Genomic DNA, 26,150 nt, shown 5'->3' with positions numbered 1-26,150 from the left:
AAATTAAGGCAAACAGGAAACTTTGCTCTGAAATTTCCCACACTTGATCATTCTTCCTGTGTTGAGGCTGCTGGTCTTGCATGGATTCCCCTCTGACGTAATTTCTGAGTAGGTAGGGCCCTTAAGGACTGTAGCACTCTGTGAGCTATCCCAGTTTTATCTTCACTGTTCACTGAGCCCATACTGCTCAAATGTCTATTCTATTTCCAAACTGAAATTCTTCCTCTATTGGTGTTCCCAGGGAACTACTAAAATGCTGTAACATTACTTGGGTCTATTCTGAAACTTGTTTGCATTCACATTTCCTCAGTCGGTTGAGCTACAGAGCACCATTTGTATAATTAGACAGCCTTAGAGATGAATGGATTTGTTTCTCTACTGAACTTGCTCCATTCTTGCTTTTTCTTAAGTAGCTTCTGAAAATATTGAAATAGTTGTTTTATATAAAAATGTCCAAATAGAACTATACTTTTACTTATATTTCACTCAAGCTTTCAAAAATTTCAGCACAATTTAGCCTAAATCTGACTAATTTTATTTTTATACTAAATTAAAATTTTTATTTTGTAGGGAGAATGATAAGACAGATCTGGATGTTATACGAGAAAACCATAGATTCCTATGGAATGAGGAGGACGAAGCAGATATGACTTGGTAATTTTACTACATTGTTTATTTATTTTGTGTGTATATGTAAAGGTCAGAGAAAGCCTGAAAGCGCGCGCACATGCCCCATATGTGTGTGTGAACCCATAGAGGCCAGAACAGGGTGTCAGATTGCCCAGTTTGGAATTGCAGTGGTTGTAAGCAATCCAGCATAGGTGCTGGGAACTGAACAGCGCATGCTCTTAACCACGGAGCCTTCTTTCCAGCCCCAGTATATGTAGTCTTAGTTGTCATTTTTCCAAGGCATTCAGCTCTTTCATAGACAGTTTCTGAGTCAAGGATAGAAACTTAAACATCTAGGATTCTTGATTCTGGTTTGCTTCCTTGGGTAATCTTTGACAATTTTAATTAACTTCAAATTGTTTGACCTAGTCTTCAAAGATAATTATGCTATTGTTAGTTATCTTATAAGTTATTGTATGTTTCTTATAAAATGTTTTGAATACTTTGGGAAAAAGAAATACATGAAAGTGGCTTTCAAAGTCCAGACATCACTAAGGATAATAAATGAAGATAATTCTCCTTCTCGTTTCTCTCAGTCTTTGAGTTTCTGAGAGCCGTCATTAACAGTTCACATCTAGACAGTCAGCACATCTGTCTGTATTAGACCTCTTTTAACATTAATATTTATATCATATATGTTACCTATTTGATATTGCTTCCAAGTAGCAAACTATGGTTGGATTTCTGAATGAATAATACATACTTTTTATGGATTTAGGGAGAAGAGACTTGCAAAGAAATACTATGATAAATTATTCAAAGAATACTGCATAGCCGATCTCAGTAGATACAAAGAAAACAAGGTATGCCCTATGAATATTTATAGCTGGATCTCTTGTTCAAGTACAGTATTTTTATTAACTAGCATGATCCACACTATCCTTCCATGTCATTGGTTTGAATCTGTTATCTTGCACTATGACTGCTTGACCACTAAGATCATGGGGTTTGCAGAGGGTCTGTGGAATTTATGAAGGATGGGGTGCTTTGTGTTTGTGAGATCAGCCATAAGGTCTAAAATTGCACACAGTTGGCAACTGGCTTCCATCTGGCTCTCATCTTGAGCCTCTAGTGATTAAACACTACAGAATGATGTCTCATTTGAAATCAATAGTTTTTTTCATAGATTGACATTTATGGAGTGGCAGATGCACTTTTATTACATAAATATTTCTATTTTGGTAAAATTAACTTTCAGTCAGTGCTAATTAGAAATGGCAGATTCCCATTTCCACTTTACATCTTTAGTTAATATTAAAGCTATTTTTATTCCTAGTTCAACTTCCATGGGAACTAGAGACGGTAGTTCAAGAATGGTTGATCTCAGTTGGAAATGTCAAAAGGAATGAGAGAATACTCATCTTTATTAACAGCTATAGAAACTCTAAGTATTTCTCTTTCACTTCGTTTGCTCCCTTTAGTGACTTTAGTTTGCGAGCTGTTTTCTAGTTCTGTACAGACAGGATTGATAATTGCTTTGCGTAATCCTGTTAGAAATCTGTGTGGTTGCTGTAGCCCAGAGGCTTGTCAGTTTCTTACAAGTTATTTGCGGATGCTGTTGGATAGCATTTGTCTTTACCAGCTAACTATCATAACAAATCTGGAATCACCACAACAGCTGGGGCTACTTGTAGTTACTACATTGCAAACCAAGTCTAAAACACCTTCTTTCTAGAGTCATGTGACAAAATAGCTGCTCAGCCTTTTTAAATTTTTTTTATAGCACATTCCAGTATTATTGAAATTAGACTGGACACTGTATAGTCTCTATACAGTGACTACCCTTCTGAAAAAACTTTAGTCTCGTTGGGTGTGATGGAGTAGGATTGTAATCCCAGCAGTGGCAGGATTATGAGTTCAAAGCCAGCCTAGGCTGCATGGTAAGTCTGAGGGAGACCCTGTCTTATAAGAGAGAGAGAGAGAGAGAGAGAGAGAGAGAGAGAGAGAGAGAGAGAGAGAGAGAGAGAGAGAGAGAGGAGCTGTAGTCTAGTTGAGGAGAACAGGTGTACACAAATAAAAGTGCTTAAAGTTTCTATTTAAAAAGTATTCCTAGAATCAGGGAGCTGGAAAGATGGCTCAGTGGTTAAGAGTGCTTGCTGAGAGCCTGATGAGGGGCTAATGAGACCTGATAGGCTGGGGTCAGATGTTAGGGGAGGGCAATAGAGTGGAAGAGGAAGGAAGTGTGGGAACTGGAGGATAAGAGTAAGGGGGTAACAATCAGGATGTAATATGAATAAATTATTTTTAAAAATAAAGAGTGCTTGCTGAGGAGTCCTCAGGGCCTGAGGACCAGAGCTTGGATCTTAGCACACAAGTACTAAGCCAGGAATATGTACACATGCACACATGCAGGAATGCATGCACACATGCAGGAATGCATGTACACATGCATGTGCACATCCCTCCCTACCTCTGCAGTACCAGCCTGGATGTGGTCAGAGATAGGAGGATCTCCGTGGCTTGCTGGCTTCCATCCTAGCCCCAACTCCCCTCAAAACTGCAAGCCTGAGGCTTAGAGAGAGACTCTGCTTCAAAGGAGTAGATAAAGAGTAATAAAGCAAAACACTTAATGTACTCTTCTGGCCTCTCTGTGCCACACCACCATACACATATTATTGCATTGCACTTAGATAGCTATCTTAAGGAGACTAATTTTGTATTTTGTTAGAATGTGGTGAGTAACTACATATGAAATGAAAATAAGTGCTAATAAGAAGTCAAATATGACTTGGGTGTGGAAATGAGAGGAAGGAAATTTGAAGATGTATTTTGGGGATGTAATGGCTCTGTGTTCTAACATATCATACTTGAAGTGTTGGAGAAACTTATACCACTGTTCCAGTGTTAGGATGCGTTTTCTCTTGGCTTTCTTTACTCATATAATACTTTATTCACTTTTAATTAAACAGCTCTTAATTCAGTGCCTACTATATGTAGTAGATACTTAAGGCACTTCTAGTGACTCCTTTCTTTCTTTTTTTTTTTTAAGATTAAAACAAATTTATTTATTATGTATACAGTGCTCTGTCTGCATGTATGCCTGCAGGCCGAAAGAGGACATCAGCTCACATTATAGATGGCTGTGAGCCACTATGTAGGTGCTGGGAATTGAACTCAGGACCTCTCAACCACTGAGCCATCTCTCCAGCCCGTGACTCTTCCATTGTTCCACATTCCTGCTCCTTTCTTTGAGAAACTTTTCATGACAGAAAATGTATTTGGGTTAGTCTGTCAACTAGAATTTGATTCAGCCACAAGGAAAAGAGAAAAAGCAAAGTAAAGAACAACAAAAGAGCCCACTGCCTTAAATGCGCCAAAAGTTATTTTTCCTTTACAAAAAATCCAAGTAGATAGGATCTGTGTTGCGGGAAGCAGAATTCAGGACTGACCCTGAGTAACTGCAGCTTGAATACAGTGAGAAGAACTGGTGTTGGGAAAGGGCATAAAGGAGGATACAGAAGTTATGTATATGACACAGTGCAGTTTCTTACTCCCCATGAGATAATAACTTTCTTGGTGATGGATATTGCCTTGTAAAGATTTATTGTTCTATTCTGCTATTTATTTTTGTCTTATGTGTAAGAGTGTTTGCCTGCACATATGTCCGTGTACTGCATGGGGCGTTGTGCCTGTGGAGACCAGAAGAGAATGTCAGATGCCCCGGTACTGGAGCAGTGCACGGTTGTCATCCACTCTGTGGAAGCCGGAAACCAAACCTGCGTCTTCTGCAGCAGCACTAAGCACTCTTTACAGCTGAGCCATTTCTTCAGTCCCATTTTTTCAAAGATTTAACAGATACTATTTTTAACAATTACTTGTTATCATTTGAATGCCAAGTTCAATAAGTAATTGCTTAATAAGAATATTTGTTAAATAGATTAAATGAATGAAAGAAAAGGTTTGAGAACTCTTGCTATACATTTGACTTTGTGCTTTAATAGATATTCCAAGACAATGTTGAATGGTGCTTAATTGCTTCACATATATAAGCTTAAGCATACAACGAAAAGAAATTATTTTAAAATTTTACTTCTTTTTTTGGTGGGGGGGGGGGTTTGGTTTTTTGAGACAGGGTTTCTCTGTGTAGCCTTGGCTGTCCTGAACTCACTTTGTAGACCAGGCTGGCCTTACAGCGATCCTGCTGCACCTGCCTCCTCCTGAGTGCTGGGATTAAAGGCATGCGCCACCATACCCGGCTACTTCTTTTTTTTTTTTTTTAATACTGATTTTTTCCCACAGACTTGGAAAATTTTCATTTTCATTTTAACTAGAATGTTTTGACATTTAAAATTTTTTTTTTATTTGGGGCTGAAGAGATGGATCAGAGGTTAAGAGCACTCACTGTCTGCTCTTCCAAAGGTCCTAAGTTCAATTCCCAGCAACCACATGGTGGCTCACAACCATCTATAATGAGATCTGGTGCCCTCTTCTGGTGTGCAAGTGTACATTCAGGCAGAGCATTCTATTCATAATGAATAAATGCATCTTTTAAAATTTTTTTATTTGAATTTAAGAAATAAATTTGACAAATTAAGAAATAAACGATTAGCCAAATGTGGTGGCTCATGACTATAATCCCAGCACTCGGGGAGGCAGAGGCAGGCGGATCTTGTGAGTTCCAGGCCAGCCTGGTCTACAAAGCAAGTTCAGGACAGCCAAAGCTACACAGAGAAATGCTGTCTCAAAAAACAAACAAACAAAAAAACAAAACAAAACAAAACCAAAAAAAGAAATAAATGATTAAAAAAACTTAAACTGAAAATTAACATGAAATTGAATGCTTTATCTGACTTTTTTTTCTTTTAAAAAAATGTATGGCCATTTTGCCTGCATGTATATCCATGTACTACATGTGTGGAGTGCCTGTCGAAGCAGTAAGATGTCATATGCCCTGAGCTGGAATTGGAAGCAGTTATGAGCTGCCACTTGGATGCTGGTCATCTGTTATAGCAGCCAGTGATCATATGCTCTGAGCCATCTCTCCAGCTCCCTGAATTCTTTCTTAGTACACTGCTCCTGCAGGGTTAGCATGTTGAAGCAGTGCCCTTAGTCATAACCACAGTTCCCTGTCCTTGTCAGTGCCACACACCACACATATAACATGAGCGCTGGTACTTTCCTGCCTCAACACCTGCAACTTTTAGAGCATTTTAAACTTTGTTTTTAACAAAGGTTGGTAATTGTCGGGAGGTATCCTCAAATTCCTGTAAAAAGAAAAGCCATTATGTTGATAATTAGGTTATTTTCAGGCTGAAATTTGAATTTACTTGGCTTTATGTTTAGATGTGTGTGTATATTGTAGGCTTTGAACTTTTCCAACCCTACTTTATTTGGTGTTTCTTAATGCTTAAATCTCCCTTCCAATGCACCCACCCTAGATGGGAGAGAAAAGAGGCTAGTAGGAACAGAAGAGATAGACATTTTTTATACTCAGTTCCTTGGAGCGATTCCACTGGAGTAGTTGGCAGGATTCCAATAGACCAGTTAAATAGTAAACCAGCAATTCAGTGAAGGTGACTGTAAGGACAACTGCTGGAGCCCAGAGCAGCAGCTGGAACCTGGAGCAGCAGCCGGAGCGGTTCTCTCTAGGAACGGCTTACAGTGGAGTGATGAAAGCCAGGACCAAAAAAAAAGCCCTGCCTCTTGTTTTTGGCTCATATATGTATCTCCTCTCAGAGTCTGTACTAGGATGCTATCAGTTGGCAAAGACCATGCCCCCACAAGAGGCTGTTCCTCTTCCAGTAGACAGACATCACCTGTTCTCTCACAAGTCTTTTTTCAGTGGAAAAACACCGCTCACCCTCACACAAGTCTGTTTCACATCTCACACTTGGGATCAAAACAAAAACATGTTTACATCCACTACAATATATGTAATTTAAATGTTGTATTTTCACTTGTTCTCATATAAATATAAATTTTTCTTACCAGTTTGGATTTAGGTGGCGAATAGAAAAAGAAGTAATTTCAGGAAAAGGTAACTTTTAAAATTTTTTCTTTCCAATAGAACATAGCTTATTTTGATGTAGAATTGAAATCATCCACTGAGAATTTTCCTGCTGTAGACAATAAATTATTATTTATAAAAATAAAGTCAGGTAAAATATATTTCTGATAAATACATTAATAGCAAAGATCAGGATTTAATGGTTTCATAACTTTTTCTTTAGAATTAGACATTTAGAATATTTAAGGATATGTGGAAGATGTTATAAGAATTAAAGATTTAATAACAAGGAACAAGTGAGTACTTGATTACCAATTATAATAAAATATTGGTAGTACTATATTCCAACAAAAAAAAATCATTATTTTGAAAGTAGAAGTTAAATATCACACACGAACCCAATAGAAGTTTTGTACAGACTAGTTCTAGATTGAGCCCAGATTTTTAGTCTAATATCAAGAACTCAAATATTTGGAGTAGTCAAGAGCACTCCAGTCCCAGGGCACTGGAAGCCCTGCTCTGACCACTCCCAGGACCAGGCACGCCTAAAGCGCACATGTGCATGTGGCAGAGATGTTGTCTATGAATGAGGAAGGCACTGGAGAGGAAAAGGAAAAAGAATGTCAGTCAAGCAGCTCTCCAGTCAGTGAGGTTGTCAGTGGGTAAGGGCACTTGCCACGCCAGCCTGCAACGACAGTTCAATCCCTGGAGGCTAGAGTGGAAGGAGAGAACTCACCGGGTAGCATTGCCCTCTGACCTCCACATGCATGCCACACAAGCACACCCACACACGTACCCGTGCATGCATTTGCACATGTGCTACTGATTAAACTTTTTTTTCTTCCTGATAGAGGGTTTCTCTATGTAGCCCTGGCTATCCTGGAACTTAGAGATCTGCCTATCTCTGCCTCCCGAGTGCTAAGATTAAAGACATGTGTCCCCCACCCCCACCCCCACCAGCTCTCTACCTCCCCACCTTTCAACCCTCCGTTAAGAAAACATTTAAAAAATAAGGCAATGTAAAATTTTTCTTAAGGTCATGTTTTATTTAGTATCTTTATCTAAAATAATGAGAGCTCTGAAATGTTTTTCTTTAATAAAAATATCTATTAATTTTTTTCAAGTGGAATTTTTAGAAGAGTATATAAAAGTGACCTTAAAAAATAAGTATTCTCTAAGTTTGTAAATGAATACAGGACTAGTTGGAAAGCAGAGAGCAAGCTGTTGCTCTGGTAAAACAGAATGTTATGGTTGCTGTTTAATAGTCATTACATGCTAAACATCTGCATATTTAATTAGCTCTTCATTTGGAGTGCCTTTTTAAGTCATTCTGTGATTTCCTTACACATATGGAATGACATATATGTACATACACATGTGTATATTCACTGAGCTATAACTAGCCTTTTGGATGCTGATTTTATACATTTATTTTGGCAGTCTTTTGTATTTTATGAAAAGAATTTTGTGGTTTCTATTTGTTACTCTCGGTGCAGATTATTGTGGTAGAAATAATTCACTGTATAAATTATTTTTATTATTTTTTTCTGCCAAAATAGATTTTGAGTTGTCCCTTCACCTCCAAATCATCAGTTTTTTCCTGTCTTAGAAGTTTTTAGTATATGATAGACAGAGCAATGAGGTGTTAAAATTTAGAATATCAGGTTTAAGTTTTCAAAATGTTTTTCATGGGCAATTTTGTTAGAGTTTTATGTAAATGCTATAATACTATGTGAAAACATTAATTTTAACATGCAGTTAAATGCTGAAAGGACTCACATCTAAGAGCATGAATTTTGGGAAATGGTCTCTCAGAGCTTTAGTGAGTACACTTAATATTTCACTTTCCAAAGTGTAAGATTCTCTAATGGACTCACTAAAATTCTATTTAAATAAATAGTTTATCAACAGGAATTCTATGAATGTTTTTGTTAAGAGTCAGCTTTTCAGCCAGGGCTGGTGGCTGAGACAGGATGTTTGTAAATTCAGTCCTGACCTATAGAACAAGTTCTAGACCAGCCTAGGCAATGCAACAAGCAAGCAAGAAATTAATGGTGATGATAACAATAACAACAACAACAATAATAATATTTTTAAAAAAGATCTGGGAAGTGGCTTAGTGGTAAAGCAAATGCTTTACATACACAAGGCCCTGAGTTCAGTTCCCATTGCAAAAAAAAAAAATCTTTGAATTCATACTTAGATACATGCATACTGTAACTATTGTGGTCAATTATTTTAATGCTGAGTTTGTGTAATAATTTATTATATTTATTTTACAACTTTTAAAATAAAACGTTAGAGAGTATACGTTTATAGGCAATCATATCATGTATAATAACTGATAGTTCTTTGCTCTTGCAGGTCAATTTTTTTGTGGAAATAAATGCTGTGATGAAAAAGAAGGCTTGAAGAGCTGGGAAGTTAACTTTGGTTATATTGAGCATGGTGAAAAGAGAAATGCTCTTGTTAAATTAAGTAAGTTGTGTTTCATGGAGTTATGGTTAATTTCTTCCCATTTTATTTTTATTTTAAAATTGAAAAATGTGAAGACTATTTACAATTCAATTTAAAAAGAGTCAGTGTGTTTTCATGAAAGTTATTTTTTCCCTATGGTTTCCCCAAACCTCAAATAAAATTTGAACCTAAAGTTTTTGTATTATGGTAGCACTTTGATAAAACAATTCTAACGTCAAATTTCAGCTAACTTGTAGAGTGAAGATGTCACAAGCTTGAGGATGACACTAGGTATGTGTCTGAGTAACAGTATCAGAAAAGGCGATGTAAACCTTATGTCTGATTATGTAGCCATAACGTGATGTTGACAGTAAATACGTTTTCTCTTTGACAGTGAGTGAAAAATTTGAGAAAGTATCCTTTAAAAAAAGTTTTACCTAATATATATTAATTTTACTTAATATTGAGTTTCACTGTGATAGTTTTATGCCTGTATATTTTGACCCATTTACTCTCTCTCGCCCCCTCACATACTGCCTGATCCTCTTTTTCTGCTTCATTAGTTTAGTTTTCCCACTTTCATGTCTTTTTTCCTTTTATTATTATTATTATTATTATTTTATTTATTTATTTATTTTTGGTGACCCGATAAGTGTAGTTAGGGTCACTTACAGAGCATGGTGAGGGATTATTTATGGGAGCATGGACAACACTTCCCAGTGGCTACACCACTGAAGAAATCTTCAGGAAGGTACAGAGCCTCGTGAGTCTCCCCACTCCCTCAGTGATGGGATGTTCATGCATTTGATCATCTGCAGATCACAGGACGAGTAGTCACAGCTGCAGAGAGTTCAAGAGTGTAGTAGTTAGGTCATGCCCAGAGGACAATGGTATACAACATACTGTGCAACCTCTCATTCTTACCTTTTTTTCCTGCTTTCTCATTGGAGATGATCTCTGAGCCTGGGAGGTGATAATATAGGTGCCCTGTTTAGAACTGAGCATTCTACAGCAAGTTGTTCTCAGCAGTTTGGCCAGTTATGAGTCTTTTGCAGCAATTGTCTCCCACTGCAAAAAAAAAAAAAAAGTTGACCATAGCATCATTCTAAGTATTTGGAAGACAATTTGACAAGCACATCGGGCTATTTAGGAAATAACAGGACCAGCCACAGGCTTGTGGCCAGATTTACAGTGAGATTTACAATACTTCATGTGACTTTCCTCTACAAAGTAAGCCTTAAATACTATCCAAAATCTATTGGTTACTGCATAATAGTCATGTCGCTACCATACCAGTGGGCACATCTTGCCAAGCAGATGGGTTGAGTAGCATGAAGGAGTCACAGCTGAGTTAGACCATTAATGACAGTTCTCCCTTAGCAACTTGCATCATACCTACAGGCGCTGTGAAACCTAGCATGTAGAGAGAAGGCTTCCATCTCCATTGTAGCATTGTTTGTAATATAACCACTGCATATGCTGTCTTCAGTAGAGCCTTACCTTCTGGTTCTGATGGACAACTAACAGCAGCAGCACTAGTCAGTATTGTTTAAAAGTATAGAAATGGGCTAGTGAGATGGCTCAGTGGGTAAAGGCACCTGCCACCAAGCTTGACAGCTTGAGTTTATTCCCTGGAACCCACATGGTGGAAGTTGACAACTGACTCTGTAAACTGTCCTTTGACCTCCATATACTCAACTGTGATGCATAAGCATCCCCTTGCCATTAAATAATAAAATGTAATTAAGAATACTTGTAGAGGGACTGGACACGTAGCTCAAAGGTCAAGAGCATTGGATGCTCTTCCAGAGGCCCAGGTTTGATTCCCAATAGCCACATGATGGTTCACAGCCATCTGTAGCTCCAGTTCCCGGGGATCCAGTGCCCTCTTCTGGCCTCCACTGTCAGTATATGTGCACATGGTGCAGGTATATGTGTAGACAGAACACCCATACATACAATGTTTACAAAGGAAGAAAAGGTTCAGAGATAAAATGTTTCTTTGAGTGTTGTGCTCTCTGACTTTCTCAGCATTACTCACTGAAGACTAGGTTTTTCACTGAACCTGGAACTTCCTAGCAGACAGCAGTTTCCTATAACCATGGTTTACAGTGTTATACTTTTCTTTTCTAAAGTTAGTTTTCATCTTCAGATGCTTCCCTCCTTCCTTACTGTTATGGACATCAGCTGTTTCTGGTTCTCTAATAACTTCAGTTTTCCTTCCACTCCTGTAGAAACCATCACTTTACCCATGTGCTATCAGGTCACACTGGTTTCTGCATTCCTTTTAGAAGTGCCTGTCTGGAAAAGCCAGCCAGTTTGGAGTAAGATTAGGGAAAAGAAGAGGTCATGATAGTGGAAGTATTTGAAAATTCTCATTTCTGCTTTTTTGAAAGTTTTTGAACATCTCAGAGGAAATGGCTATGCCCAAATAATAATAATATTGCTATTATATGCATTTTATTATATCATAATTATATTAAGGTGTATCTTTGATGTCAGATATTAATTCTGCCTATGAAACACAATGGGTAACATTTTTCCTAAAGTACCTTTAAAATTGTTTCCAGACACAACAGGGATGATACATAAACTCAGAAAGACAGCATATATACAGCCATCACAGGGGCTGGAGAGATGGCTCAGAGGTTAAAGTCTGTTCTTCCATAGGACTTGGTTTCAGTTCCCAGCACCCACATGGCAGCTCACAACTGTCTGTAACTCCAGTTCCAGAGAACTTGACACCCACACACAGACATACATTCAGGGGGAAAAATTGCACATAAAATAAAGTGAATAATTTTTTAAAAACCCAGCACAAATTCAAACTAGACAGAACCCCAGCACCGATCTGGGGAAGTTACCCATAACAAGGATGCTATTTGTAATTGATACCTGCTGTGAAAAGGAAAATAAGCTTTCTTCAATGGAGTGGAGAGAAAGAGTATAAAGTCGGATGGGTAGTGAGGGGGGATCTTGGAGGAATTGAAGGAGGGGAAAGAATATGACCAAAATAGATTGTATGAAAATTTTAAAGCAAAGTATTATTAAAATATTTTCTTTTCTTTCTTTCTTTCTTTTTTTTTTTTTTTTGTTAAAATATTTTCAATCTTTAAACATTTAATATAATTTTGAGGTATAATGTTAGCTTATTTTCTTCATATGATTCCCTGTATATAGTAATGGGTATAAAAAACAAGAGAAATTACAGTTATAATAGAGTACAATATAATCACAGATTCAGAAGCTCATATTTTTTTCTCTTTTAGGATTATGCCAAGAATGTTCTTTTAAATTAAATTTTCATCACAGGTAACTTTTTTCTTTTAAAATGGCATTTTTAATGTTTAGTAATCTAGGCCATACTCATTTTATTGCACTGAGTATCTAAATCTCAATTTGGAAAGTGCATTTAGTTTTTAGTTTATGGTTTAGAAAATAGAGCATAATTGTGTGACCCATAGAATTGGAGGTCATCGCTGCCGTGATTGAGCCTGTGAAGATCTGTGTGGGGTAATAGATGCCTGTTAGAAGAGTTGTCAGTTTGGAGCCAATGGCCAGACACTGTAATAGTCTTAGAGATGATGTTTTAAATCTGACTGCATAGAATAGTGTGTGTGTGTGTGTGTGTGTGTGTGTGTGTGTGTGTGTGTCTGTCTGTCTGTGTGTGTGTATCTGTCTGTGTCTGTGTGTCTGTGTCTGTATGCGTGCATGGGTTTCTTTAGAAGCCAGAGAAGGACTCATGTTTGCATTGCAGACCCTCTTACCTATTAAGCCATGTCTCCAGTCCCTCTCGTGACATTTTTTTGTTATTGTTTTCGGTTTGGTTTGGTTTTCTGAGACAGGGTTTCTCTGTGTAGCCTTGGCTGTCCTGGCCTTACTTTATAGGCCAGACTGGTCTCAAACTAACAAGAGATCCACCTGCCTCTGCTTCCCTGAGTGCACCACCGTGCCTGGCTTCCCTCTAAACAGACATTTAACTAGAGTTTCTCAATGATAGAAATAACATTGGTAAAATCAGCCTCCTATTAAGTTATCTGGAATGTGGCTGCTATGTTGAGTGAGTAGGAGTACCACCACTGGCCTGTACTATGCTGCTCATATGAGATCACTGGCCTTGGTTTTGTTTTGTTAATTGTTTATTCTTATTGTTTTATTTGTCTTCTGTTTTGTTTTTGAGGCAGGCTGGCCTTCAATTCATAATGTATCTTAGGCTAGCCTCAAATTTATGATTCTTCTGTCTTAGCCTCTTGGGTGCTGGGATTGTAGGTATATGCCACTACACCTGGCTTAAAATCAGCTTTATTATAATCATGTCTACACAGTGTTTTAGCTGCTATAAATAATAAATTCTTAAAATAAGCAAGATTGTTTTATGCTACTTGAGTAGCCAGCCTAATTTTCTCTTTCTGTCAGTCATGCTGAGAGAGACTGAAAGTATTTTGTGACTTTCCCTTTAGATGTCATTTTCAAATTGAGATGACTTTAATAAAAGAACAAATATGATTAATTGCCGTGCCAGTATGATAGTCTGAGCATGGGTGTCTTAATCAGAAGTCTGTGTAGCACATATTTGAGAGTTGTTTTCTCATGTTTTTTTAAGCAGTTAAAATTAATTACCTTTCACCTACTGCACTGACCAAATTGTAAATCTCGCCTAGAAGAGGTAAAGCCAGAGCAATAGGAAGGTACATTATAAGTTGTCTAACATTGATGTGCTTAAAAATAAGCACTTCCTGTCTCTACTCCAGGATACCGTTACTGTTGTCTTTACGCCCAGAGGCGAGCATCCTCTCCCTGTGGCCTGGACCGAGCCCAGCACTTGGTTCTTGCTCCTGCTTCTCAGTGCTCGGCAGATATGAGTTACATGCTGGGGAACAGAATGGGCTCAGTAAAACTTTGATTTACTAGCTCGTATAGAGAACATATAAAATAGTTCATAGTTTAGGCTTTATTATCTTACAGAATTATCTTAATTTGCATATTCACCTAAAATATTTACATACTCTAGCCCAGCAATGGTGGTGGCACACACCTTTAACCGCAGCACTCAGGAGGCAGAGTCAGGTGGATCCCTGTGAATTTTAGTCCAGCCTGGTCTACAGAGTGAATTCCAGAACAGCCATGGTTACATGGAGAAACTCTGTCTTAAAAAAATAAAAATTATATACTCTTTCAAGGTTCTTTATTACATAAATCTATGTACTTTAACTGTTTTTTTTTAATTCATTGGATTTAATATTTTATAAAAACCAGTTGGAAAAATTAACTTCAATATTATGTTGTTTAACATAAAGGAGAAAAGAAATCAAGTCAAAAAAAAGAAAGGCCAAAACCAAGACTGAGTGTGATGAGTCACCACATAAGAAATCCAGATTATCTTCTTCAGAGGACGCCTCCACGGGGAGGGACAAAGGTAAAAGACGGTCAAGGGCTCTCATCTGAGTGGGAGACACAGTCCTCCGCAGGGCACAGCAGCATCTAGCTGGGGCGTTTAGTACTGGGTTTTATAGCAGGTGCAAGGAAAGAGGTCAAGAGTTCAGATATGAATTTATGATCACTTATAGGGGTTTAAAGAACAGAATTGATTTTGATTCCTTTTGGGCATATACTATAATATAATATAAACTGTAAACAGTGCTCAATTCCTGGTATATCCAAGCCTTGTTACCCAAATAAGACACTGACTCTCTGTAGTTTTCTTTCGTTTTATATGCTGGGGTAATGTGAACACCTCCTCCCTCCATGTTTGTCAAGTTGAGAAGAGTCAAAAGAGAATGTAAATGCGCAGAACTGCAAAGCAGGTTACGGCCTGCCATTCACTCTCAGGCCGTGATTGTAGTAGCTGTCTTACAGGGTTATGACAAAAACTGAGAGAATTTATTAAGCAATTTGACTAATGCCTGCCACAGAATTAGCTATTATGAAAGTTACTTCCAATTGCTTTTCAGCAGCAGGAGTTAACTGGCTATAATGTCTACTGAATCAAAGTTAAAGCTGTGGGCAAGAGTCAGCTAAATGTAACCCAATGCTGAGAGAAGATCCGGACAGGAGAGGGCTCCCTTGCTCTAGATAGGAAGACAGTTGGCTCAAGTGCATTCTTGTGTGCATTTTTTCCTTCTTGCATATCATGATGGCTATGCTGTTAAAGTTTATAGTAAAAAGTATCACTGAGTTGGAGTTGGCGATTAGGAGAAAAACTGTTATGTGTTGTTTATTGAGAATTGGCATTTGAAACTGAAAGCCTTAAAAATAAATAAATAAAATAAAATGGAAAAAAAAAAAGAAAAGAAACTGAAAGCCTTTTCATGCCTATCTTAATTATTTCATAACTCCAAAGTAAATTTCAATTAATAAATTAATAAGTATGAAAATCTCATCTGAGCTTAAAACTTTGTATTTATTCTAATATATACAGTAATATGCCATTTGAAATTTTGGTTGTATCCATCATTGCATTGATAATACTATCTTTTTACTGTAACCATGCCATGTAATCATGGCTTATCCTAAGTTAAAGAAGAGCTCATCTCTACCCAGACGTTCTTAATTTGGCATAAACTTTAATAATGATTAAGTATCACAGTTGCATCTGGACAGCTGGCACATCTGGTTTTATCCCTGGACGTCCTTGCCCCCTTACAAGAGACTATATACTTCATAGCTCCATGTTACCATCATAGAAAGTCTGCATGAGTGAATAGCTGGGTGGACAACTGAATGCCACGTGGTAGGTGAGTGTGTAGAGAGACAACTGAGACAAAGCAATAGCCTGTGTGTGAAGAGCGGTTTGCTTTTGTAAATCAGGAAGAACAAAATACTTAGATACAGATATACTCTCTTGGCCAAAGAGTCAATATCTTCCCTCCCTGTTTCCTTTTCTCTTGGCTACCTCAGCCTTCACGTTTCGCTGCAGCTCAGTTGGAAAGGCCCTTCCTAACAATGTCTATCTCACTTCCCCGAACTAGATCCAACCCCTGTTATACATCCTCAGAGCAGCCTGTACTTGTTTACTTGAAATACTCACTTTCTGTGAGAGAAGGGGTTGTGTGACTGTTTAACTTATCTCCACTTGCTAAGACTGTAGGCAGTTAGACGTTTAGTGAGTGGAATCAGTGAACCCACTCATTTTTCTCATAGTTGAAGAAATTCAGTTCTAGAATCATAATCAAAAAGATGTCTTACAGTTTTGCTTTCAAACTACAGTGCTCTGGACAGCAGTGTGGTGACAGCTGTAAGTTGCTCTGAAGTCACTGTCTGAGACCCCTGTGGTCTGTGGGGTCCGAGAGCCCTGCCCTGTGGCGTGTCGTTGTTCTGAGTTTGCTTCAGCATCTCAGGGAAGAGGAACCCGCTCCCACCCACAGTGACCGTCACATGGCGGATGGTGGGGATTGCCAGCAGGTTTCCCTTGACATTTGGTCCCAACCCACACTTTCTCACTTTGGTTCTACTTATGTCAATGGGCTTGCAGAGTAAGCTTAACCTTTGCACCTACTTTTTAAATACCCATTGAACACATTTCTGTGTCTTTACCCTGCACTTCTTACGCCCCCTTTAGCCTCTAAAAGACTAAAACTCAGGCATCTTGGCCCTCTCATCTAGTTTGGCCGAGGTGTTGTTTTGTCACATATGCTTTTATCACTGTCCAGAAATCTCTCTCCTGAGTGCTTGTTACAGAGGGCTTGGTACAGGGGTAATTTAAGATATATATATATATATATCTGAGTATACTCGAGAGGCAGAGGCGGGCGGGTCTATGTGAGTTTGAGGCCATTATACGATATATGTATTATACAATACAGTGTAATAGATAGATAGATAGATAGATAGATAGATAGATATAGATCTTATGTACTTTTTGCTTCTTGCCTCCCTCAGTAATTACTGCAGAGATGAAATTTTTAAATTTTTGACAAAATGATATCTTAATAGCCGCATATGACTCCGGATAAGGCTGGCTGGGGATTTAGCTTAGTGGTGGAGCACTTGTCTAGCATGACACATGGAAAGAGGAAGCCCTTACCACCTCCCATTTCTACCTGTATGTTACCTTGGAAAAATTCTTAAGTATTTGTATACTGTGTTCAGTGGAAGAGCCAAACACCTCCACAAAGTAAAAGAAATCTAACAACAACAATAATAATAATAACAATAAATATTATTATACAAACTATTAAGTATCTTTTAAACCATGTGAGATTTTTCATAGGCTTTCAGTTTTTAAATTTTAAGTTAGCTGTCCTAGGCTCTGTGCTGTCCCAGGACCTAACATTCAGGGAAGAATGGGAGGATACAAGGGATGGGATAATAATTGAGATGTAATATGAATAAATTAATTAAAAAAAAAAATATATATATATATGGACCTAACATTTCAATTGAGATAAAACCAAAGGACCAAGAGTCTTTATTTTATTTTATTTTATTTATTTGGTAGAGCATAAGAAAACCAAACTTAGAAAGAATTTATGGTTTTAGCTACAACTATCAATACACTCAAAGATGATGTTTGGTAAAATTATGTTGTTTTTGTTTTAGGACATTCATCCTCAAAAAGTACAGAAGATTCTAGAAACAGTAAGTATCATGTATTTCTGTCTGTCTTTTTTTTTTTTTTAGTTCACACTCAAGATTTATTTAAAAATTCCAAAAAACCCACAAAAATAGACTTGTACGGTAACAATGTATTACTTTATATATTTTAGTATACTTAATATAGCATTCATTTTAACATTATGAAAAGAAAAATGAAGTAGATGGCCATATATAATATATATTATATATAATAAAATCTTATTACAATAAATAAAGTCATCATAAATAAAGGGCCCACTGGTTGGGGGAAGGGATTTGGCAGTGGCTTTGGCTATTTGCTTTGGGAGGGAAATTTGAGCCCCAGGATTCTCTCTCAGGAGAGGCTTCAACCACCAGACACTAACCTTGGGGTCTAGTAAAAATTGGGGTGCCGTTGTGGGAGCCAGCTCTTCACAGCACTTAAGATTCCAGGAGACCAGAGTTGGAGAGGGGCTGGTACATACCTGGAACCCCAGAACTTGGGAAGCTAAGGCAGAATTATCTTGAGTTCAGGGCCAACCTGGAGGTACATAATAAGCCCCTATCTCAAGAACAACCGAAGACCTAGGCCTGGAAGACCAATAGTCAACTGTCCCCTTCAAACATGCTACATCTTAGGTACCCTAGGAACCTGATCCACCCAAACACTGAGTTGGCAAACTAGGGACCTGCCCTAGCCCAGCACCAGGGTAGTGGGTTAATGCATCCTGGAATGTCCAGTGGAGGCAACTTACTAACTTAGGAGCCCCCCTGGGTCCCCACAGCAACAAGCAGTCCCTGCCCCCTATGAGATCGAGGCTGATCCATACAGGGTAGGCACTTGTCACTCAGAGACAGAGATGCAATTAAAGATGGGAAGACGGGGCACAGTGTGCTGGGGAGGCCCAAACACCCCAGCCTCAAAGATGGGTGAGTCTGACCCACCCAGGCTACTGGTGCTGCTGCTGGTATAATCATCAGGATCAGATCCCAGAGAGTGTGTAGATTGGCTCTGAGCCAAACCACCGAAGGGCCCCCAGATGGTGCTGGGGGTAGATCTTTGGCAGGAAGGGCAGCAGGCTGGGATAGGGTCTCTTCGAGTCACAGGGGCCCCAGGGGCAGCAGAGAAGGCAGAAGGGGAAAGGAGAAGGTCCCAGGTGGTGGTGGGGCAACTGGAGGGCGAAAAGGAACTTGAGGAAGGGGAAGGGCCGGGAAATCCTGGCGGTGGTGATGAGGTTCTGCGACCGGAGGGCAGGCCTGAGAAGCTGATGCTTTGTCGGAGCATATGGGGCTGGCCAGGGACAGCCAGGTCCTCGGGATTGTGGATGAAGTGGCAGTGAGAGCCGTAGGGACAGCAGCCCTGGAAGTAGAACTTGTGGCAGAGCTCCATTACGTACTTGGGGTGGCGATTGGCCTGGCACAGTTCAGCCAGGCTGTGGGCAAATTGATACTTAGCCAGATAATGCCACGTCCGCTTTCTGAGTAGGTTCGACAGAGCTCGGTCTTTTATCGAGAGTAAGTGGTGAGAGTTGCAGTAGGCGAAGTAGGTGAGGGTGACAGTTCAGGGCCTGGGCAAGGAGCCAAGGGTGTGAATCCAGGAGATGGGGGTACTCAGCCACAGCTTCAGCCCTCCGCCAGACTGATGGAGCAGCCAGTAAGGCAAAAGGTGACCCCAGATGGGATGGAGTGAGAGTTTATGTTCCAAAGTCCCAAGTTCCTCCGTGCTTGGATGGCAGACAACAGGTCAGGGCTCATCCACAGGAGGCGGTCTCTTGTAGAGATCCATGGTGTGCAAATGGCAATGGAGAAGAGAGTGACTGTTGGGTCGCAGGAATCAGGCTGTATCATGTGTTTCTTTATCAAATAGAAATATATAGATTCAAAGCATTTGTAATTTAGGGTTTTTAAGCATTTATTTGTATCCTGTTCTGATATGAATTATATTTGTTTTTGTACATGAAAAGAATCATAAAGGACAAAAAGGAAATATTTATTCTTCAGTGAAAAATAATTAAAAGTTTATTTTAATTATAGAAGGTATCAGAATCTTTTTTCAGTAAATATCATGAATATAGATTTTAATTTCACATTGTACAGTGTTCAGGAAGAGATAGGGATAAGGTTGGAATGGGAAAGGAAAGGCAGTTAAAATTTAAAGAAAATTCCTTATTTTATATGTCTTATGTGCCCCTGGGGTGGTTTCGATTAGACACTTGGAGCGCAGTTCTTGTGTGAGAAGCTGTTGCAGTAAATGGTGCTTTAGTCTTGTTTTTACCACTTACATGAAAACATTGATTTTACCAAATATTTGCTACAAATTCTATATTTCCCATGAAATATTCCCCAAAGTGTCCACAATGACTTACAAAAAGTATGTAAGGCTGTTTCAAAATTGGTGATAAAGGAAAAATGGGAAACAAGGAAGAAAAGCAATATAAAGGTAGAGGCAACATTGTGTTCTTTCCTGAGGCATGCCATGCCTTTACATAACTGCACGGGCGTCTTCTCCCCATAGCCAAAGCAAGTAGTGGGGTTGCCAGCAGAACCACTAATGCCTCATGAAATAGTGAAGAGGCCCCAGTGCTTATTTAGCTTTGTCCTGGCAGCTTTGAGAGAAGACTCTCCTGTAGGATTGGAAAAGGGGCGTGCATTCTTTTCACCTCTGTGATAGAAAAACTACTTTTATTTTTTACACTGTAAAGGTTTATTTTTAATATTTTAAAAATTATATGGGTGAGTATACCTACCTGAGTGCAGCTGCCACTGAAGTGCAGAAGAGAACGTTGGCCCCTTGGAGCTGGAGGTATAGTTGTGAGCTGCTGAATGTGGGTGCTAGGAACCAAACTTAGGTCCTTTGAGAGAGCAGTATTCACTCCTTACCACTGAGCCATCTCTCCAGTGCTGCTCCTCCCCTCCATTTGTAAAAGATTATTTTTATTATTTAAAAAAACTAATGTACATATTTATTTTGAGACAAGGTACCCAGTTAGAGGACATCCATTTGTGATGCTTTAAGTTCTATGCTATTTGTTACATGCCCTGAGAACCAGAGAACTCAAGGAAATTAACAAGACCAAATAGTTAATGTCGAAGATAAGGTTAGACACAAGTTTATAGTCCCAACTCAATACTTTGTTGCTCTTACCATCAATAATTGCTCATTATTGGTGAGCCAAATGGAAGCCTAGTAATTTCATTGTAATTTTGACAATTAGATGATAGACAGATGATAGATCAATCCATCTTAAATGATTGATCTGTCCATGTCTTGTTTCTTCTGCAGAATGTGTGTAAACAGGCTAGCTTTATTGAACTATTGTCAAAAGAGAAGACACACACATAAAGTCTGTGTCTCAAACAGAGGAAGTCCTTGATAACCTGTAGCTCTGTTGCAATGCCAGCAAAAAGAAGAATGCCAGACATTAAACAGAGTCTCTCTAGAATTGATCACATCAAAAGTTAATACCTGTCCATTTTTTACAGTTATTAGAGACATTCACCATTTCCTCAGTTGAGTTTCTAATTATCATATAATAACCACAGAATGGAAGCATTCGGGAAAACTCAAAGCACTTAAGCATCATACACTAAGCAAAACTTTGAAGGCTTGAGCAGATCAGACACAGAGCAGCCAGTGTGCTGCAGAACTGAAACTGTGCCGTGGGAAGAATGTTGGCGCAACTACAGATGTTTAGTTTGGAAAAGGTGAAGGAGTGAGAGGAGGCGAGAGTGAGGATGAGGACATAGAAACTGGGGGTGTTCGGAGGCTGTTACTACATGGGAGATTTAATTTTAGTGATTGATGCACAGAACTAGAGTCTATAGATTAAAATGGCCTGAAAGCTGGGCGGTGGTGGCGCACGCCTTTAATCCTAGCACTCGGGAGGCAGAGCCAGGCGGATTGCTGTGAGTTCAATGCCCGCCTGGTCTACAAAGTTAGTCCAGGATGGCCAAGGCTACACAGAGAAACTCTCTGTCTCGGGGGGGGGGGGGGGAGAGGCCTAAAGACATGTTTTGCCTCAATTTGAGGAAAGCTGTCATTTGGACTTCTCTGACAAAAGGAATAGAGGATGTGAGCTGTGGCAGAAGACAGACCGGACACTACTTGTTTTATCGGAAGTGTTACAATGAATGAAAAAGTTCACAGAGACCAGGAGAGCAACAGGTTGTGGCTCGGCAGATAAAGTGTGGTGACCTGGGTTCGATCCTCTGACATGCACACATTCACCTTGCGTGTTCACACTGTGCCGCCGCCCCAAACTCTCTCGCTCTCACTCTGTCTCACACAAATAAATGTGAAGAACTACAGGTTATTCCAGTTCTTGCCCATAATTACTGCAGAGACTTGACAGTGGTGATGTAAGGTCACTGTGTATTGACCATTCTACCTGTCATTCCTTAGCAGTGCTTTGTTTATAGTGACTCTTACCCTCAGGGAACCAGGAAGTTTTAGACTCATAGGGTGGAAGGGACTATACAGATAATTTAGTCTGGTTTTATAGATTTGATTCCCTGAGGTAATTTGGCCACTTTTTTGATATATACTTTTTCAAAGGGATTTGTTTGTTTGTTTGTTTGTTTGTTTTCAAGACAGGATTTCTCTGTGTAGCCTTGGCTGTCTTGCACTTGCTTTGTAGAGCAGGCTGGCCTTGAACTCACAGAGATCTGCCTGCCTCTGCCTCCCTGAGTGCTGGGATTAATGATTTAGCATTTAAAAAGTAAAACTTCATTATCTGACATCAGAAAATTGATGAACAGGGATGGAGCAATACTCCACCTGGTACAGTGCTTCCATGAAAGCAACATTAAAAACTGGGCCAGGGTCAGCTCAGTGGATGCAGATCCTTGCCAGCAAACCAGACAGGCTTAATCCCCGGAACCCACATGGAGTGTGGAGAGCTTCACAGCTTTTTGTCTGGCCTCCATACTGTGTTCTGCATGTGCACACCTGCATGCCATATACATAAATAAGCATACGGAAATAAATATAAGTATATGGAACAAGTATAAGAAATAAATGGCCCAGGTATAGTAGCAGCACACACTTTGAATCCTAGTGCTGGAGAGGTGGAGACAGGCAGATCTCTGAGTCCTTGTCAGCCATCCTCACCTGTTTAGTGAGTTCAAGCCCAGTGAAAGACCTCTTCTCTGCCGGGCGTGGTGGTGCACACCTTTAATCCCAGCACTCGGGGGGCAGAGACAGGCAGATCGCTGTGAGTTCGAGGCCAGCCTGGTCTACAAAGTGAGTCCAGGATGGCCAAGGCTACACAGAGAAACCCTGTCTCGAAAAACCAAAAAAAAGAAAGACCTCTTCCCAAAAACAAGGTGGACGAACTAGAAATTAACCTTTGGCCTCCATGTATGCATGCACACGCTATACCTATACACACCACACACATAGACAAATACACTCATACAGAGGAAATTAGCATAGGAAAGTTGACTTGTGGAAAGTATTCTTAGGAGCAAACAGTAAACAACAGAGAAGTTCATAGTGTAAGACTTAAAAATCAGCTGCTTATTTTTAAAGGCCATGTAAGCTATTCTCTGACATCTTAGCAATAATAGAGATAGCTTTATTAGGCATAATTGAATTTTCTATTCTTATCTCAGTGAATAGAAGATTTTCTTTTCTTCTTGTGTTAGCAGTTCAGGACACTGGGAACCGTGGTGACGGTTGTCATGGAATAGGACTCTTCCTCTAAGACTTTACAGTTTCATCATCATGTGCACACAGCTCAGTAGACAGCACCCTCCCCCTGCTATTTGTTAAAATTGGTGCCACAACAGATTCAGTTAGGATCAAAGTTCAGGTATACATATTGATTGGAGGATCAGAGTCTAGCAGGTAAAAGGCTAGAACCACCGTGGCAAATCAATGCTGCTTTATTTTTGTTCTGTGCTGAACTGAGGGACGTTCTGTCCCAGCAGGCCAAATCCGAGTTAAGTCGGAACTCTAGTGCTAACACTACAGGGCAGTTATCTGTTGCAGGTCATCCTTGATTTAGCGTCTTTTCATCATTGTGTAAGTTACGGCTTGTACAGAGCACATTAGGTTAGGATGAACACATCAAGAACTGAGCTTCTATGTGAACTATGCAGTTACATTATGAAAAAGTCAGACATTCTGTAAAAATAATGCTTATTGCTTTAATTAGAAAAGCCTGTTCTGAGATGAAAAGGGCTTTTTCAGACATTGTTTGGAAGAATGGAAACTAAACTTTTTTCTGGAGGAAAACCTCACCCTATAACTGGGTTTAAAGCAATGTCTGGTAGCCAGTGATGCTGCTTTTGGAATTTGATATTTCATTTAGGATAGATAAGCACCTCAGATAAATGTGGGCAGAAATGCACACTGTGCAACAAGGGAAACAACTCAGCTGGACTGTGGACCCACAGTGGAGCCTTTGCCAGCATGTTTAAGACCTTGGGGTTGATCACTAGACCCCCCACACACTAAAAAGAAAAAAAGAAAAACAGACTAAATCACCAGCAATTTTGGCCATCATTTAGGCAAGCCTAAATTGCCCAACCACTTAAGGATTGGTTAATCAGATTCTAAATAACTGGTTTTGTTTTGTTTTGTTTTGTTTAAAGCTTTCATAGAGCTAGGTAGATGGCTCTGTGGTTAAAGAACACACTGGTCTTATAGAGGATCCAAGTTCAGTTCCAAGCACGTTTGTTGAGAGTTCTGACACCCGTAGACACATGTGAACCATTAAAAATAAAAATAACTGGCGGCACTCAGAGGAAGGATAGCAAGTTACCAAGAAGAGACTCGATATTCTAAGAGCATATATAGGGGGAGGAGGTCTCCCTCAATCACAGACATAGGGGAGAGGATAAGGGGGGAAGTGGGAGGGAGGGAGGGAAGAATGGGAGGAAACAGGGGAAGGGCTAACAGTCGAGATGTAATATGAATAAATTAATAAAAAAATAAAAAATAAAATAAAGATAATAAAAATAAAAATAAATTCTAAAAAAATTTCACTATAAAAAATCTTTAGCATATTTATATGTATTGTCAAGAAAAACTATGCTATCTCAAATCTTTTATAGTTGCAGAAAATATGCACAATATAGGTCAATTTATTTAAAAGGCCGTATGTTATGTACTTATATGTAAACTTATATATCATGAGTTTGAAAGGGCCAACCAAACTTAAATAGTGACTGTATTACCTGTGCCTTGGGACAACTTTTCTTTAGGACTATAAATATTTCCACATTGCTTTTATTTTAGACAGTGGGCATCATCAGCAAAATACAAATCAATAAAATAATATATTCTTATTTTTAAAGTATAATAAAATAGACCTCAAGTACTAACTAAAATTCAAGTACTGAACTAAAATTTATTCAGTATTGGCTAATGCAGTGTCAGGCAGGCAAACTATCCATAGCATAACTACATCAGTAAGTGACTCCTGTCCAGTGACACCTGTTAGTCTACAGGAGCTAGTCTCAGTGCTGATCCTAACATACAAACCTTAATTTCAGTTCTGTTATATGATCAACTAGAAGTTGTTCGTCACACATTAGTTTCATGCCCTTTTTGTTGAGACTCGTATTTCTCATATTGTTTGGTTTTTTTAATTTTTTGCATCTGGAGGAATAATTTGAATTTACAGGAATCATAGAAGTTGAAACTAAATCGATGTTAAATTCATAATTAATTTAGCTGGTAAATGATTCAAAATGTGTTAACATTAAAAGCAATAACAACATTGTCTTCTAAATGAACAGGAAACAGCGATGAGGAAGACACTGCTTCAGAGTCTGAGCTCTGGAAGGGTCCACTGCCGGAGACAGACGAAAAGTCGCAGTAAGTGCTGAGATTTGTAGATGCTCCATTCTGTCATCAGCTTAGGAGGCTGTGGATACTGTCGTTCTCAATATCAGTTAATGAAAATATTTAATGCTGTGAATGTCTGTGTAGTGCCAAAGACTCCCTATGCTGGTAAGGCGAAAGTTTTGAACTGCAAAAAGCCAGTGGGTCCAGGATCAGTTCACTTTAACAGACAACTCTCTGTTCTTGCTTGGATTCATTCTGAGAGGGCTGTTCAATTGCATCTAGGGCAGCCTGTCACATGACGTTACGATTCTCATAACCCACGCTGAGGAGCCCCTTGAAGATTTACACAGGTGTAGAGGAATCCTTGCCAACAGTCATCTCAGCCTCCCAACAACAGATAACTTGGTGCACTTGCTCTCTGCTGTGGTTGACTTCAAAGCCTGAGCTGTTTGGCTGCAAAGTTATTTATTTAGTACTTGATACTTCTCACTGTATTTGACAGGCTACACTGAATGCAGTGTCCTTCAGAGTTCTAGTCTTTCTTTCAGATGTAACCTCACTAGCTATAAAAATGTGTTTGCTGTTCTCAAACTGATACAGCACTCTGGCGTGGGCACATGTCCTCCTAGGAGTAAGACTTGTATCTTTTTTAAAACATAGTTTATGTTCCATGTGTTTCTTAAGCAGATTATAATTTTAAATAGTGAGTAGAGAAGGTAAAAAAAAATC

At 39.1% G+C, this 26,150-nt stretch overlaps 1 protein-coding gene and 1 pseudogene across 2 annotated transcripts in view; one reads left to right on the top strand and one right to left on the bottom strand.

Annotated features, from left to right (window-relative positions):
* LOC127189533 (protein FRA10AC1 homolog) overlaps nucleotides 1-25,470 on the top strand; it is a 33,635-nt gene extending 8,165 nt beyond the window's left edge. For both annotated transcript variants that reach the window (XM_051146414.1, XM_051146415.1), the window contains exons 6-13: nucleotides 571-654; nucleotides 1,388-1,472; nucleotides 6,601-6,646; nucleotides 8,981-9,094; nucleotides 12,343-12,385; nucleotides 14,371-14,489; nucleotides 17,612-17,650; nucleotides 25,373-25,470. In XM_051146414.1, the coding sequence (XP_051002371.1) occupies nucleotides 571-654; nucleotides 1,388-1,472; nucleotides 6,601-6,646; nucleotides 8,981-9,094; nucleotides 12,343-12,385; nucleotides 14,371-14,489; nucleotides 17,612-17,650; nucleotides 25,373-25,455 (613 nt within the window). In that variant the 3' untranslated portion in view covers nucleotides 25,456-25,470. The remainder of the gene's footprint in view (nucleotides 1-570; nucleotides 655-1,387; nucleotides 1,473-6,600; nucleotides 6,647-8,980; nucleotides 9,095-12,342; nucleotides 12,386-14,370; nucleotides 14,490-17,611; nucleotides 17,651-25,372) is intronic.
* Nucleotides 18,471-19,474, bottom strand: LOC127190146 (mRNA decay activator protein ZFP36-like; annotated as a pseudogene).
* Nucleotides 25,471-26,150: the final 680 nt, after the last annotated feature.

The sequence above is a fragment of the Acomys russatus genome, chromosome 5, assembly GCF_903995435.1.
Source record: "Acomys russatus chromosome 5, mAcoRus1.1, whole genome shotgun sequence".
Lineage (NCBI taxonomy): Eukaryota > Metazoa > Chordata > Mammalia > Rodentia > Muridae > Acomys > Acomys russatus.
The sequence above is the reverse complement of the archived record's forward strand: the minus strand, read 5'-3'. Positions and strand labels throughout refer to the sequence as shown.